Source organism: Lathyrus oleraceus, chromosome 1 (genome assembly GCF_024323335.1).
Source record: "Lathyrus oleraceus cultivar Zhongwan6 chromosome 1, CAAS_Psat_ZW6_1.0, whole genome shotgun sequence".
NCBI classification, from domain to species: Eukaryota; Viridiplantae; Streptophyta; class Magnoliopsida; order Fabales; family Fabaceae; genus Lathyrus; species Lathyrus oleraceus.
Genome location: NC_066579.1, coordinates 131,429,315 through 131,447,484, shown reverse-complemented (window position 1 = coordinate 131,447,484; position 18,170 = coordinate 131,429,315). Strand labels below are relative to the sequence as shown.

Below are 18,170 nucleotides of genomic sequence, written 5' to 3'. Positions count from 1 at the left end.
TCATTCTGGACAAGAAATGAATAGGTTGCGCATGGCTTGAGCATGGTATCATCATTTGGCAAGATTGAACTTCAAACATCCATGCACAATTGCCTAGCATTCCAACATGACTTCAGCCTTGCTTACACTCAATTATGGATCAGATGGAGTGATTTCATGGGCCTGCACCCACCCATACACTCATGCATCACACATTGCTAATTTTGGAAGTTCACTTCAAGTGTGCAAAAATCAATTGAATTGGCTATAAATAGAGCTCCATATGCTCAGAGCTTCACACACATTCGCGCCAGCTTTGATCCCAAACCTCTAACCCTCTCATTCCAAAGGATAATCCTGAGAATTTCACTTGAAATTGAGTCAGAATTCTCACTATTTTGAGATTCAAAACTCCAGGGATCCAAGACCTTTTGAGCATTCAATTCTTCTTCTGCAAGCATTTGGAGTGAGATCAAGCACGAGTCAAGGCAAGAACAGCTGAATCTAGACCTACATTGAAGGTATTTTCCATAAATTTTAATCTCTTCGATCCTCTCTCAATCTTGCTCAATTCTCTTGATTCTTTGGTTGTCTAAAGTCCTACCAATGTAGGCAAGAAGATTGAGTTGCTTTGAGGCCAAATTGAAGCAACTCAGTTCATGTACCTCAAATTTCAACTCCATGTATCTCTCAATATACTTGGAGTTAGGATAAATTGAGGTCAAATTCGTGCTCAGTGCCATTTTTACTTTAAAATCATGTCCTTCTTTTTAATTTTGGTGATGGTTATGACTGAACCAGTCCGACGAGGCTCGCCTGAGAAAGAGACCGGAGTTGTAGCTCCGGTGGTGAGTTGGCGTGTTCAGAGCCACATGATCCATTTGAAATGAAATAATCTTGTGTGTTGGTTTGAATTACCTTTCCTGTGGCGTGCTGACTCAGGCGTATCGTGGATTGCGCGCTTGTGACCACTTGATCTGCCACCTCAATTAATGAGGGAGATCAAGTGGTCCACGTTTTTTCTGATCATTTAATTTTCATTTTAATCCTTTTATTTTCATTAATTCATATTAATTTTAATATTGATCCAAAAAATATGGGAGTTTCACCAATTCCTCTTTCATATTCTGAACTAAAATTATTTTTTGGATCACTATTAATATTTTTCATGATTTAATTGATTTTGCATTTGTTTTTAATTGTTTAAAAATACTTTTAAATGTCCAAAAATTATGAAATTTTTTCTCCAAGGTCCTTTGACCTTGTTTGACCTATGATAAATCTCATGGCCATTTCTTTGGTCTTTTGATGAGGTTTTAGGAATTGGAAAAACCATATTTAATTTAAATGCCTTATTTTAGTATTTTTAATTTGAATAAATGTCAAATAAATTTGTTGACCAATGGTGATGACTTGTTTGAGTTTTATTATTGTTGTTGGGCCTTGGTCAAGGTTGATTTGACTTTGTCAAATTAATATCATTGGATTTAGGAGATTGATGGAATGTATATTCCATCTCCCAAAATGAATGAATGATATTAATTTGGTAAAAGTCCTCGTTTGACCAATTTGTGTTTTCACCTATTCCCCTCCCACTTCATCTCATTCCCCTTCTTCATTCATTCATTCTGTTGATTCTAAGTGTTGGTAGCAATTTTGGTAAAACAAAGAGTGTTCACAAGATGTCATATGTGATGTCTTAACATAAGATATCCTATGTACCTGCTGGAGTTCAAGATCATGTGCAAGCAGGATTGTTTCAGAATGCCACATACAATGCCATGGCTTCTGATATTGGTTGTACCTGCTGGAGCTTAAATGAAAGACATGTTCATGCAGGATTGTTTCAGATGACATGCACAAGATCATGACATCTGATATGGTTGTACCTGCTGGAAGTTATAAAAGGAATTATTGGATTATGCAGGATTTTTCCAGGATGTCAGACCCGATGTCATGACATCCTGTACACCGAACATTCAGTATGAATGTCTGGTGTTTTGTGATTGCACAATTAATGGCAATCTTTGGATGATTGAAGATATGATTAGCTGGCGCATTCAATCATGGATTACAACCAGATTTACTTATTTTCCAAAGAGATCTAACCAGCTGCTATAAAAAGATTTGATTGGAAAATAGATTTAGGGTTTTCAAGATGTCCAAGCCCAGCAGAATGCTTCTATAAAAAGGGACTTAGAAAACCTGTTTGAACACACAACCAAGACTGAGCGAAATACATAGTGAGAGCTAGGGTTTGTATCTGTTTAGTCGTAAGACTTGTAGGTCATTCAAGTCATCCATTGATGATTGAATTGGACTGATTTGTGGTTGCAATTTGTCATTCTAAAGCTGTTAAGCAAGAGTGTGTGTCTTCTTGATCAAAGTTGTGAAGCAAGATCAAGAGTGTGTCTTCTTGATTGAAACTGTGAAGTAAAATCAAGAGTGTGTAATTGAAAAGTATTTTCTTTTCTCAAGGGATTGTTGTTTAAAATCACTGGTGTGTGATTGTAAGGGAAGTGAGTGGGTTCTCATATCTAAGAGTGCTTAGGTAGAAATTGCACGGGTAGAGATTAGGTGAGAAAGACTGTAACTTGTTGAAGTGTACGGAGAGTCTTTGAACTAATTCTATTTTAGTGAATTTCCTTCCTGGCTTGGTAGCCCCAGACGTAGGTGAGTTGCACCAAACTGGGTTAACAGTTGCTTGTGTTATTCGCTTTACCATTCTGTTTTTGTTTATCCATTGTGTATTACCAGATATTAGTGTTGTGACATTACCTTCGACATCTTATATCTGATACCAGAATTTCACATTCCATTTGGCCTATGATATCTCAAAATCCTAAGGCTAGTTGATTGAAAAATTAACATGAGTATAGATGAGATTAGGCCACACTTTTGCATATTCTTTTTGTGTGTGGTATGTTTCATGAGCATAGTCTATTATACTATATCTCTAACATGCATTAACACCAAAATTATATTGCCCGACCTCAAATAGTTGTGACTTCTACATAAGTCCAATTACGATTGCTTAACATAGCGCTAAATTTGTGACATAAAAGGCATAAGCATTCTAGTTAGTGAGATTGTAAGTCTCCCCTCTTTCATGGTATTGTGTGGAAACTTGGCCTTTTTTCCTTCCTTTGGAAGATGTCTTGGTTCAAGGATCCATGCTTGTGATAAGTGGGTTGAGTGTTCTCCAAAGAATGTCTTAAAATGAAAAGCAAAAGCAAAACAATACTAACTTCTAACCTATTAAATACTAACTTTTAATTTCAAGCCCTTTACTTTAATGCCATTTAATTCTAGCTTTTATACATTTGCCATTGTTCATATCACTCTAATTGTTTATGTTAATGCAATTTTCACTTTGTCCACTTGGACCATATTGTGTGATATATTTTGTTTGTGTATACTTTGTTTGTTTGTGTGGTCTTTGACCATTAATGTACATAATAACAACAAAAACCCTAAATAACTTTTGTGTGGACTGTTGGCTTGATCTTGGAAAAATGGACTTAGAATTTAGGCAATATTCCTATGCTAAAGGACTTGGCCAATGCCAACTTATTGTGAAATCAAGTGCTTGCAATTTGAAACTTCATCTGATACATCATTCAAGATCCTTCTAAGTTCATCTGCAACATGATCATTGTGAAGCTGTTATTTTGAACCTGTGACTTGTGAAACTTATCTGTTACATGTGCTATTTTGAAGAAGATCATGGAATGGATAAGCTTGGATATGGCCATCTTTATTTGATGCCTTTTCTCTTCAAGATTAATAGAATTGTGCATTTGTGTGTTGCTTGATTCTAAAAGTCCAAGAGAATTCTGGGTTTCTATTGACATTCTTGTCTATTGGATTGCTACCCATTTGGTCAGATCTTTTCAACTCTAAACTTTTAATTTTGTACATAGGATAGTCTCTTCATCTTCTCCCCACTTTCTTTAATTTCAAAATCTCTCCCTCTCTTTTTCAAAACCTTCTTTGATTGAACTTATTTTGTTCTAAACTTTGACCACTTTGCAAAAAGATAAAAACTTTGGCCTTATGCCATTGCGTTTTTCAAACTTCTTTTCTTAAATCAAACTTGTGAATAAATGTAATTATACTTGACTTAAAATTTCAAAAAGCCAAAAAAAGAACTAACTCATTCAAAACATTTTTAGGCCTTTGTGCCTTTCAAACTCAATTTTCATTAAGAAGCAATGCATCCACTTTGAAATTTGTATCACGAACTACGAGGTTTTGATCCCTCATTTTTATGTTGGTACGTAGGCACAAGATCGAAGGTCTTTTCAAACATTAAAATATAATTAATTAATTCTTTTCTTATGCCCCCATTTTATTTGTTTGTAAACATCATTTTATACCAAGTACATATGCACACAAAAAGGGCTCCCTAGGAGTACCTAGGACAATTTGGGTGATAACACCTTCCCTCTGTGTAACCAACCCCCTTACCTGTAATCTTTGACATTTTATTAGTTTTGATTTGAAAACTTCTTACTTTTGGGTTTTGTTCGTACTTTTTTCCTTTTCCCTTGGAAACAATAAAAGCGCGGTGGCGACTCTTGTTATTTGATCTTTAGCTTATCCAGAGCTTGATGATCATGAATTTATCGCTACACTTTATCTGAAGATTCTACAAGAGATATCTAAAGAATCTAACTTTGAAGACTCTGATCATGCTCACCTCACTCTGACACATGCTCAGAAACATGCCATCAGATGTCATCTGGTCAAAAACTTAAGTTGGAAGCATTCAAATTGTAGTACAATCTTTTTAAGGAAACATATGATTATGCTCCGAGTCTGCTATGGAAAGGACAAGAAACTAACTACATTTGTCTCCCATAGCTAGCACAAAATCTTTATTAATTTCCCCCCAACGGTATTATCTTAAGTGCTATATAAAGGCCTCTTCACAACATGCACAATTACACAACTTTGATACAACAACATTGTCATACAACTCTCTCACCATTCTTACGAAGAATAACTAACTACATACAATATCACTTTTTCACCATTATTGTTGTAAGAAAAAGTTTCCATACAAGAGTTGTTGCTTAATATTGTGTGGTTATCTTTTACTGTTCTTAAATTGTGTCTATACTTCTTATCTAGAAGCATCTAGCGAAACACTTTGTAATTCCTGTAATTGCTTTTGATTCCTCAAGTGACTTATTTAGGTCTGTATACTTGAGAGGGCTAAGAGGTTGTTGAACCCTTAGACGAACCTTGTAATCTATTGAGATTAGTGGATTAAGTCTTTGTTGAAGGAGAAATCACCTTGGCCGGGTGGACTGCAGTAGCTTTGAATTTCAAGCGAACCAGGATAAATCGTTTGTGTAGTTATTAATAATTTTGTGTGTGTGTGTTGTTGAAAAATATTTTAATTCATGTGAAAACAATTCAAACCCCCATTTCTTGTTTTTCTCTACCTTCAGTTCTTCGCATACATCTCTCGCCTAACACTATTTATGGTCATGTTCTTTTCCTATTTTCGTGATTTTTTCATGAGAGAAACTCAAACTCTCACTTTGAGACGACACCATCTCGAAATTCATATAGGTGAAGTTCATTTTGCATCTATTTCTTGAGATACATACCCTCGATATAGAATTTCATTAAGAGTTTGAAAAAACTCAACCTTCATTATGTAATAGTCAACATTGTCACTGAATGTTGTACAAAATCCAAATCAACGACTTGTTGTTACCCATTGAATCTTAGGTTTAGGTTTGTTAACTTCATATTTGTTTGCTACCGTTGTCGGAACCCTTATTCAAGGAATTTCAATCTCATACCTCTCGAGGGAGTCTTTATTAAACCTCTGACCAGTGGTTTAGTAAATGGATCAAGAAAATTATAGTTTGATCATATATATGTGAATGAAATGATTACATCCTTAATCAATTTTATCACGAAAGAATGACTAGGTTCTACTTTCTTAGGATTTATGTTATGCACTTTTTGTATGCTCTAGGTAAAGTAGCTTGACTACCGCAATGTATCAACACATTTTGAAACATTTTCTTTAGAAAATGGAACTTCAAACAGAAGGTCCCTCAACCATTCAGCTTCTTCACCAGCGGAAGCAAGTGCCTCGAAATCTGATTCTATGGTTGAGAGAGTGTTCCATATTTGTTCCTTTCTCTTCAAAGAAATTGCACCCCCAGCTAGTATATATATCCACATAAATGCAGATTTATGATATTCAACATTTGATATCAAACTCGCATGAGTATATCCTTCGAATACGGTAAGAAATCTACCATAATAGAGACCAAGATTTTTTGTTTTCATAAGATAGGCAAAAATCCTAATGATGGCCTTCCAGTGTTCACCATTTTGATTGCTAGTAAAACCACTTTCTTGGAATGTAAGTGTTTGAACTTGTCAGGTAGTTTTTCAACATAATGGGTTTGACTAAGTTCATAACCCCCCCAATTTCGCTTTACGTTGATCCCTAAAACAGTGTCAACTAGTCCAAGATCATTCATATTGAATGTGGAAGTTAGAAACCTCTTTGTTTCTAAAATTCCACTCATCTCGGTTCTAATGATCAATCATATAATCAACATGGAGACAAATGAATATCATAATATTCACGCATAACTTTGTGTATAAATACTTGTCAAAAGAGTTAGATAAAGAATGTTTTAGATAATCATGCATGATGATGCAAAAAGGCTTTTAGATGAAGTGATAGATGAAGTTCTGAGTAATTTAAAGTAATATAGTATGAATTATAATGAGTACCTTAGTTACGTTAACTTATCTAAAATCTTCATTTGAATTTCTATGTTAAACCTTTTTGATCAACTTCATTTTTGATGTGCATGACACTTTTGATCCTTTTCTATTTGATAATCTTTGTCTTCATTAAAATTGAAATAGATATAAGATGTATTCCTCACAATCTTCTCCTTTTGATGATGAAAAATATTTAAATTTATATTGTGATAATGATTCCCCTTAAGTTGTGTGTCTCTCCATTAATTGGTGAATCTTGCAATAACAAAGTCAAGCTTTTAATGTCATTAGGTTGTTGCTTGTTTTAATCCATAATAGTATTTAACAAGCTTGCACACCTTTTGTTCATTACTAGGAAGTACATAACCTTCCAATTGCTCTATATAAATCTCCTCACCGAGATCTATATTTAGGAATATCATTGACATCTATTTGATGAACTATAAGGTCATGCTAAGAATCTAATACAAACTATACTCTAATTTTCTTCGTGCTTGCTACTAATGTTATGTATCAAAATAATCAGCATCTTCATTTTGCCTAAAACTCTGGTCATTAATATAGATGTATAGGTGTTTAGTGTATGATCACTGTGATACTTTCTTCTAAACATTCACTTGTATCCAATAGTTCTTGATCCTTTAGGTAGATCGACAAGTTCTTAAGTATGGTTTGACATTATTAAATCCGTTTTGTCTTGGATAGCATCCTTCCAAAAAAATGGAGTCTTTTGAAGCTACTTCCTTAATTTCACAAATACACCAAATACTATGGTGAACTTTGAATCAAACCAATTCAAAGGACCTTTCTTCAATAATCATCAGCACTATGATGATTATCACATACACTTAGAAAGCACATCACTTTCTATTTACAAATAATTGTCACCACACACTTGGTGATCAAGTTACAACAAAATGATACTTATAAATAAAAGATATCTTTGGATAATTTCTAGGAATAAATAATTATTCTTCCCCTTCAATACAATTAAGCAAACAATATATATAAATCATAAGTGCTCGAAATATATTATGAAACTTTTTTGAATTATTTTGAAGTTATGCACAAAATTTCAACATTTTTTGAAAAAAGAATGAATACTTAGAAAATTATTTGAATTGATATGAAAAATTAATAACGAAAGAAGTAATTTGAAAAATAATGTATTTTTCCTTAACTATATTCTAAGAAACCTCTATGAATTGATGCAAAAGTTTGAGACATTTTCATGAAGGTTTGCAAAAGTTAAGAATGACAATGGTTCATGAAAAGACATAATTTTGAAATCTATTAAGGATTTGTTAAGTCGTTTAAACGGACACCTGACTTAACAAGTGCATGACGAATTTTGAACTTCAAACAATTTTTCAAATTTTGAAACAACAACGGGTTTTGTTAATTCAGTTAACCATATCTGAATTGAAAAGTGAAACGGGTCTGACTTAAAAAGTACCGACAACTTATTTTTAAATAAGTTTTTTATGTTTTTGCTTCAAAGATTTTTATGCAAAATAATTTGAGAACTTTATAAATGATTTGAGTATAATATTTGAAACGTTTAATTGTATGAAATATGTAACTTATATATGCGTATGCATTTCATATTAAATTTGATTTCTACAAATAAACATATTTTTAAAGTTTTTCAAAATACTTTTGTCTCGAACAGTAACATTCGTAATCCATATGTTTGAATGATTTATATATTATACTATAGAACCAAAGAAATGTAAATTACTCATATATTATACTATAGAACTAAAGAAATGTAAATCACGGGAACCACAATTATCAACCAAATAAAACAATCATATATATATATATATATATATATATATATATATATATATATATATATATATATATATATATATATATATATATTATTGATTCATTAAAGCTAGAATACTATATATTCAATCCATATATAATATATCATAAATTATTAATGAATAGTGAAAGAAATAATCCATTAATTATATATGTTACTTTTTGAAATACTATTATTAGAATATACGTGAAAATTTAATTACAATTATATATTTAAATTGTTGTTACAATACGTTAGAAAATAATTCAAACATTATGCAATAATGTTGAATCAAACTGGTGTATATATTTTTCACATAATTATTCTCACATAGAATGGAACGATGGTATGAAGATTTCATGTAAAATTTAATTTTGGATCTTGACTTTATGATTTTCATGTTATTCTAATTTCTATGAGAAACCATAAAAACATACCCGGAGCTTGACTTTATGATTTTCATGTTATTCTAATTTCTATGAGAAACCATAAAAACTTACCCGGATCGATAATGACGATTTCTTCTTGTACTCTTTCTTGTAGTGTTTTTGATTTGTCACTTCGATACTTGAAACGAAGGACTCGGTTGCCATTATTTATAATACTTATAAGATTGTTAGAAAATTAATTTATAAATCAAATGGGTTGAGACTAGAATTGTGAACAAAATCACTTTCCTTATAATTATTTCAAACACTCTCAAATGTCTTAGAGTTGGAATGCGGAAAAACCCAGATAATTCAGCTTATACTCGAATTTCCATAAGTCCGATGAAAACTTGAATGTAAGGAAGATGAAATCCAAAATTTTGTGTGAAAAAGATAGGTTTTTCTAATATGTTTTTTTGAATCCATAATGCTCAATCTATAGGTCAAACTGGTGTTGTTTCATAAGATTGCGACCCTCGATGAAACACACACTTTCAGCAACACTTTTGTTAAGTGTTGCATTGTTTCGCTTACAACAACACTTTTCAAACATTGCACTATTTCGCCTACAACAACACTTTTACAAAGTGTTGCATTGTTTCGCCTACATCAACAGTTTTTAAAGGTTGTACTGTTTTGCATTCTGCAATACTTCATAAAGTGTTGTCTATTTCCAAATTCAAACCTACTACAACATTTCACAAGTGTTATCTATTTTTGAATTCAAACCTACTGCAACACTTCACAAATGTTTCCTATTATCATTTTAGAATACATTCAATATTATTAATTGTTAATAATTTACAACAAATAACTCTAAATTCTCACTTCTCCTCCTCTATCATAACAAAATCACTCACTCTTCTCCTCATAAAACCAAACTCCATTAACATAAAATAAACTCAAGTAGCATTATTTACTAGTAAATCACTTAATTAACTATTTTTTATCATATATTTATGATTTTTTATTTACAATTAATTTATTTTATTTTATTTATAATTTAATTATTTTTTTTATATTTGAAAACTCGTTAACCATTTTCTAAGATATATTTACAAACTTTTTAAACACAATTAACTAAATTTGTTTTATATATAGTTTACTTTATATTTTTTTATGTCTAGGAACTTATTAACCAACTTTTACAGGAATCAACTAATTTTTATATTATTTGTAATTTAATGTCTAAATATTCATTAACCAATGTTTTAAATGTATTAACTTGTCATTAAACAATTGACCAATTTCATGTTTTGATGTCTATGAATTTATTAATATTCATAAACAACCAAAAATTACAAATTACGAATCCTAAATCCACAATATTTTTGTAATTTGTAAATTTTTTAAAGATGTGAATTTTATCCTTAAATTATTATATTTCTCTATGTTATAAAACTAAACTAAAATCACAAAAAACGAAGGAGATCGAACTTGTTGTGGGTATCCGAAGAAAACAGAAAAAAGAAGTTAAAAAAATAAAAGATAAGAGAGAAAATTTAATGTGAAATTAAATAATAATAATAATAATAACAATAGAAATATATCATTTATGGATAAACAATAACAAGACAGCATTCCTTATTTATAATAATATTAAAATGAAAAGGTAAGAGAGAAAAATTAATGTGAAATTAAATAATAATAATAATAATAATAGAAATATATCATTTATTAATAAACATACAATGTAGGTATCACAAACTACCAACTGTATCAAGACAGCATTCCTTATTTATAATAATATAAAAAAAACTACCGCAAAATAGGTTAAAATAAAAAGGAAAAAGAAGTTATTAAATTAAAATTGTTTATATAATCCGTATAATATCCATAGATGTTAATGTCATAAACTAAATTGTTTTATTTGTTCTGATTTTAATTGTGAAAATGAACGTGTAAATATAGTAGAAGAAATTAAAAAGTAAAAATCATTAACAATTTATTAATCTGTCAACAAAACATATCATTTGTTGACTAAAAAAATTACTTTTGACCCATCTTTATATATATTATATATATATATATATATATATATATATATATATATATATATATATATATATATATATATATATATATATATATATTATATATATATATATATATATATATATATATATATATATATATATATATATATATATATATATATATATATATATATATTGGTGCAATTCATCTTGAATGTATTATATCAAACTATATAATGGGGAAATACAAAATTGCAATTTTGTTGCTTTGTTCATTTTTTGCATTATCATTTTCTGAGGTAGAAATCAAAGCAAAATTGAAACTCCTCAATAAGCCTGCAGTGAAAACTATCAAGGTATGAAAGCTTGTAACACCATTTTTCATTAAATAATTAGTTGTATGAGTTTTCAACTTATTACTTATTTTTTCTCTGATTTTAATTTGAAATAAAATTAATAGATTAAACCATTTTTATGCAGAGTGAAGATGGAGATATTATTGATTGTGTCAACATTTATCAACAACCTGCTTTTGATCATCCAGCTCTAAAAAATCACACAATTCAGGTAAGTTGTTATGAATATTAATTACTATATATATGTTCAAAGTTGCAATTGCTATTCTTCTTAGACTAATCATTGTGTTTGTCTCTCTTTATCTTAAAAAATTACATATACAGAAAATACCAACATTTTTGAAAGAATCACACTCCAATTCTCAAGACTATCTTAAGATATCTCAAACATGGCAGAAAAGTGGAAGTTGTCCAAAAGGAACTATTCCTATTCGAAGAATTCTAAAGAAAGACTTATTAAGAGCTGCTTCTCTTAATCGCTTTGGAATAAAGCCAGTAGCATTGTTGAATAATTCAACAAACACTTCAAATTTCAATGGCTCCCTTGAAGCTATTACGAATAGTCATTCGGTATATTTCATGCTTAATATTGAATTTAAATATAGTTATATTAGGGCACAATAAACTAAAGTCGGAAACATTTTTTAGGGAGCACATCTTCAAACATCAGGATCCAATTTTATAGGTGCAGATGGAAATATTAATATTTGGAATCCAAAAATTGAGCTAGATGGGGATTCTTCAACTGCTCAAATATGGCTCAAGGCTGGAAATGGTTTAGATTTTGAAAGCATTGAAGCAGGATGGATGGTTAGTGTTCATTAGATTTTTCATAATATGATTAACACAAACATGACAAAATATTCTTCATGTTGATTTAGGTGAATCCAAATTACTATGGTAACAATGACACCAGACTTTTTGCCTATTGGACTGTAAGTACATAGTTTTTATTTTTGTTTCGTTGTTATTTTTATTTGAGAAATAATTAAGTATTAACTTATTTTTTATTCGACTATTTGATACAGAGCGATTCATATAAAACAACTGGTTGCTTTGATCTCACTTGCTCTGGATTTGTGCAAACAAACAATGAATTTACTCTTGGTGGTGCCATAACTCCCATTTCATCTGATAATGGAGAACAATTTGAACTCAATATTGGAATACACTTGGTAATAATAATATTATTCTTGTCACTACATATATAGTTTTTTATTTTTTGTGTTAAAAAAATATTATTTTGGTGGTGTGATTTTAGGATGAATTGGGACATTGGTGGCTTAAAATAAACCGTAATGTTCCTATTGGATATTGGCCAGCTGGATTATTTGTATCTTTAAAACACAGTGCAGTATTGGTTCAATGGGGTGGAGAAGTGTTTAGTTCAAAAGTGAGAACAAGTCCTCCTCACACAGGAACATGGATGGGAAGTGGATATACTGCAGAGGATGGATTTGGACATGCATGTTTTATACGTAATATAAGGATTCGGGATTATTCACTTCAGGTTAAATATCCAGATTCTATAAGTATAGCTTCTCAAGAACCTTATTGTTATAGTGTTTTCAATGATGATAGAGGTGGAAAAGATCCTGAGTTTTATTTTGGTGGATCTGGACGTAGCGTTACTGGGTGTTTTTGAATTTTTATTCTAAGATTTTATAGTCACGGTTTGTATGATAGCTTTTAAACTAAAATAATCATAATTGAATAACTTGTATTGTTATATGTGGGATGCATTAGTAATTGTCTCTATTTTAAATGTTATTCCGTATTATTTTAATTTTAAAAAAAGTGATCTAGATCCGTCATAAAATGGATGAGAGGTGTCATGAAGCAAGTCACAACTTAAAAAATCAGTTGAATATCATTCATTAAAAATACAAGTTATGGATTCTAGACATGAATCCTTAACATCATGAGCTTCTTCTCAAACAACATCATCATCGAATATCCCTACCAACCATCTATTTATCACTGATTATGGATCTTTAATTTCACTTGTTGTTTCTCCCATTACCACGATTTATACCCACACTACCCATATCCTTACCCACACTACTCCATAATCTGCACCTTTTATTTCAAAGCATTCAACGCAGTCCACATAGTTTCTCTAAAGCTATGAGAAAATCTACCACACAACCACCACCATTTATGGGATCCTCGTACATGAATCCCCAACCAACATTCCAAAATGCACTCACCTACTTTTCCTTTTTTCTCCCATGCCATTCCCCCCAAATTTCTTAAGATACCCACCAACCCCTCTTTAGAATTCCTAAATTAGAACTTGTTGTGTTTGATAATTACTATCCCTACCCTTCAAAATTTAACCACTGTCCTTCAATCAGATATTGGTTCCCTTATTAATATTTATCCAACGGTTTCCAGGGTCCATATGGTCTTCCACCCTCTAGACTATATGACCACCATATTTCTCTCCTACCAAATACACCACCCATAAATTTGAAACCCTATTAATATCCTCACTACCCAAAAGAGACCATGACATCCATCATAAACGATATGCTAATGAAAGGTATCTTGTCCCTACTAAAACCCATTTTCCTCCTCAGTTCTACAGGTAACAAAAGATGGAACTTGACGATTTTGTGTTAATTATAAGGTCATCAACACTATTATAATAAAAGATCGATTTCCCATCTCCATAATTGATGAATTATCGCATGAGATTGGTGTTGCATAAATTTTTACCAAGATAGACTTACGCTTTGTCTAACATCGGATTAGGGATGCATTGGAAGATATACATTAAACTTCTTTTCAAACTTTCAATGGTCATCATGAATTTATTATGATGTCATTCGGGCTTATTGATGCCCATCCACTTTTCCATTCACCTTGAATGATTTACTATGTCCTTAACTACAACAATTTGTTCTAGTTTTTTAATATATCTTATTATACAGTTCAAATTTGAGTGATCCCTTAATTCATTTACCTATTATTTTTAACTTGCTAGAGTCACATGCTTTTGTTGTCAAATTTTCTAAGGGTGTTTTTGCAATGGATAAGGTTAATCATTTAGGTCATGTGATCTTTGTTGGGGGTGTTTCCCGATATTATGAATAGGTGCGTGCTATTTTGGATTGGCCTGAACCTCACTCACAGATCTTCGAGTTTTTTAGGACTCACCAGCTTTTGTAGACGTTTTATGCACCACTACACTACTCTCGTTTCTTCACTCACATGCTTGTTGTGCTATATTAATTTTTCTTGGAGTATAGAGTCTAGTCTAACTTTTACAAAAAACATTTATTATGGAGACATATGCATCTGGAGTTGCCATTTGAGCTATCATATCCCAAGAAAGACCCCCCTCGCTTTCTTCAGCAAGAAAATGTGTCCCCACATGCAGGCATCTTCAGTATATGTGAGAGAGATGTATGCAATCACAAAATTAGTCAAAAAGTGATGTTAATGTTTAATTGGATAACACTTCCACATATACACATATAAAAAACGTTTAAAAAAGTGATGTCATATACACATATCAAGAGGTTTGGATTGATGTATTTTTCGGGGAATCCTTGTTTTTGCAAGTAGGAGTCGAGCCTAGTTTTGTTTGTTTTCTTGTTCGTTTAGGTGTTTATCATTATCGCTTTACTTGCTTTATCTTTATATTATTTATCGCATCCTTTAGTGCTTTAAATATTAATATTATGTATACTCTGGATATTATCCGTTATACTCTTTGTTAGGTTGGGATGATGTTACATGAGAGAAAAGCTTTATACCCGAGCTTGAGCATAAACACAAGATAGTATTGTGGCTAGAGTCGTGATTGACCTACTTGGAGCTAGTCCTCAAGCATGGTCAACACGAGACGTCACAACTATAATAGATCCTTTCGGGAACGTCATTGTTTGACGAGTCATTCGTCTTAGGCAAAGGTATTTCAAAGTGGATCTTTGACTCTAGGGACCTTTTTAGGGTTACCTTTGAAAGGATAGTATACACATGTGAATGGGATATAGGTTTTCTGCAGGGAACCGAGACCTTATGTACTATTATTCTCGCATAACGTCGGGCTTTTGAGCCTATATCAAGAAGTATGGACAGATTATCCGGAGTATAACAAAGATTTTACAGTTTGCCTCTTTGTTTTGTTGGGGCATTTATCTTTATTGTTGTGTGTCATTTATTGCATCCTTATCGCTTTACATATTGGATATCTGTTATATAATCCATCGTGGAATAGGTTTTATGATTTGAGAGAATCTTTATGCCCGAGCTTGAGTATATACACAGGATAGACTTGTGAATAGTCGTGTTGACCTGCGTTTCGCGTGTTGGGTTAGCACGAGACCTACACCCATACTAGATTCACTTTGAAGTACTTTTGTACTGCAAGAATTCGCTACAATAGGGTATTTTCACTTGGATCGATGACTCTGGGAGACCTTTTAGGGACTACCTTCTTCAAGACTAGAACCTACCTGTGAGGGGATATGGGATCTTTTTTGCAGGAAACCATATACTATACATTCCTCGAAAATCATGGTTGCGCCGAACTTTTGATCCTGCAACGAGCAGTATATGCAGACTATCTGAAGCATGTTAAGCTCTTTAACATACATTATTGCATACTATTATAGAATCATTGTATATATGCTGAACTTTTGAACTTGAGTTATCGCACCATCAAGACTTTGAATCAATGGATGTTGCATAATTATTTGTATTTCATCCACAACATATGCATTCATTCATTTGCATATCATGCATGCCAGCCAGAAAGAGCTCACTTTGTCCTTTCCTCAACCAGAAATACGATGACTCTTCGACACCAATACTTCACCAGAGTAAACAAACTGAAGATTATGGCAGATATTAAATAAGAAAATGCTACCTACAAGGAAACCTTGGCTCAGTTCTAGGGAAAGATGGATTTGTCCCAAGGAAACATGGATGCTATTATGGAGTACCTTCACGCTTAGAAGGCTACTACTTCTGCCAACAGTACTACTGTTATCACTATTGATGCTACTATTGTTGCTATTACTGTTGCTGATACTGCTTTTGCTGGGGTTGTGATTAAATCTGTTGTCAACCAGTCAATCCCTCAGCCTGGTCCAAGTAGGCATTTTGTTGCCTACCCATGGGGGATGCCTTCAAATTATACTTCCCAGTTTGTTAATGGAAGTGCTTTTGTGCCATATTAGTCATCTGTCGTGCCTCTTGCTAATGGGAACTTTGTTTCCTATCCTTGGGGCATGCCTACTCATCACTCTCCTCAGGTGGTTGATATTGACAACCATGAGATTCCTCAGGGCCAAACTCATCAAAGTTTTGTGCCAGTCACTATTAAAACTCCTAATGATAATGAACCTGAATATAAAGGTCCTCACCTTCATTTTCATGTTCCTCCTCAGGCTATTCAACCTACTATTCATAATTTGAATCAAGGTGTCCAAATGCCTCCCCTTTATTCTAGGGCTTCTTCTGCAGTTGCACCTCCATTTACTCACTATGGAGCATCCTATGCTCCATATGGGATCAGTATGGTCAGACTGCTGGTCATATGGTTAATCCTGAAATGGTATATCCTCCTCATATGTATCCCCAGTTTGCTTCTCCACCAGTGCCTGCTCGGACAACTTTTCAAGTTGTTCAATTTCTAAATCCTCAGACTTGTCTCCAGTTTGCTAATCAGAATGCTCTTGGTACAAGTCAGGACTAGCCGACTAACTATCATTTGTTAGATGAAAGAATCAGAGCAATTGAAGGTTTCCTCTTCTATGGTATAGATGCCAAGTGTTTGTGTTTGGTATCGAATGTGATTCTTCCTCACAAATTCAAGGTGTCCGATCTGCCAAAGTACATAGGTTTGAGTTACCCAATAAGCCATGTTACAATGTATTGTATGAAGATATCTTCCTACATCCATAATGATGATTTGCTCATCCATTGCTTTCAGGATAGCTCGTTTGGTGCTTCCTTGGATTTATACATGAGTCTTGAGTGAAACAAAATCAGATCCTAGAAAGACTTGTCTGAAGCCTTTCTAAAGCAATATAAGTACAACCTGGATATGGCTCCTACCAGGTTACAATTGTAAAACCAAGCCCGGAAGAGCAATGAAACATTCAAAGAATATGCTCAAAGGTGGCGTGAAATGGATTTATGAGTTTGACCTGTGCTGACAAATGTTGAATAGATTGATACATTCATGGGAACTCTTTAGGGTATGTACTATGAGAAGATGGTCGGTAGTTTGTCCTCTAACTTTTTGGATATTGTATCCATTGGAGAATGTATTGAGAACTAGTTGAAAACGGGGAAGATCGCTAGCATTGAGAGTCAGCAAACTGTGGCTAAGAAACCATGGGGTGGTTTTTCTAAGAAGAAGAAGAAAGCTGAGGCAAGTGTTGTGATAGCAAGTTTCCACCCTTAAATTCAAGATCCTATGGCTTCTGTGCCATACTACCCTTATTCGTACATCATTGTTGCCAAATATCAGCAACCACCGTACCAACCTCAATACCAGCAGCCTTCAAAGGCTCAAGCTCTCCAGAATCAACGACCTTTGTAAGACAATAGAAACCAAAGTCATAGGCAGAACAAGCGTAATGACAGAAGACGTCCTCAACATGACAAGATCCATGTACCATATTCTCAGTTGCTACCGTACCTTGTCCATGAAGGAGCATATCTGCCAAAAGAAATTCCGCCTATTGCTTTCCCCTACCATCACAAGCATAACCCTAATGCGGTTTATGCGTTCCACGCCAGATACATAGGACATTCCACGGAGGACTGTTTGGTTTTCAAAGCCAGGGTACAAGAGCTCATCGACCAGAATGTCTTGTCTTTCTTTGAG

At 32.7% G+C, this 18,170-nt stretch overlaps 1 protein-coding gene across 1 annotated transcript; it reads left to right on the top strand.

The window, feature by feature from the left end:
* The first annotated feature begins 11,200 nt into the window (after positions 1 to 11,200).
* Positions 11,201 to 17,744, top strand: LOC127095596 (uncharacterized). Its single transcript, XM_051034268.1, has 10 exons — positions 11,201 to 11,320; positions 11,445 to 11,531; positions 11,645 to 11,890; positions 11,969 to 12,130; positions 12,202 to 12,255; positions 12,349 to 12,495; positions 12,582 to 12,947; positions 16,291 to 16,392; positions 16,513 to 16,854; positions 17,619 to 17,744. Exons 1-10 carry the CDS (start codon positions 11,201 to 11,203, stop codon positions 17,742 to 17,744), a joined length of 1,752 nt encoding a protein of 583 aa, XP_050890225.1.
* Positions 17,745 to 18,170: the final 426 nt, after the last annotated feature.

What these genes read in the sequence shown, in the direction of transcription:
- LOC127095596 (XM_051034268.1), top strand. Translation starts at nt 11,201, where the DNA reads ATGGGGAAATACAAAATTGCAATTTTGTTGCTTTGTTCATTTTTTGCA. An exon ending in CTGGGGTTGTGATTAAATCT is followed by an intron (nt 16,393 to 16,512) that starts GTTGTCAACCAG and finishes GTGCCATATTAG; the next exon opens with TCATCTGTCGTGCCTCTTGC. An exon ending in CTCCATATGGGATCAGTATG is followed by an intron (nt 16,855 to 17,618) that starts GTCAGACTGCTG and finishes ATTGAGAACTAG; the next exon opens with TTGAAAACGGGGAAGATCGC.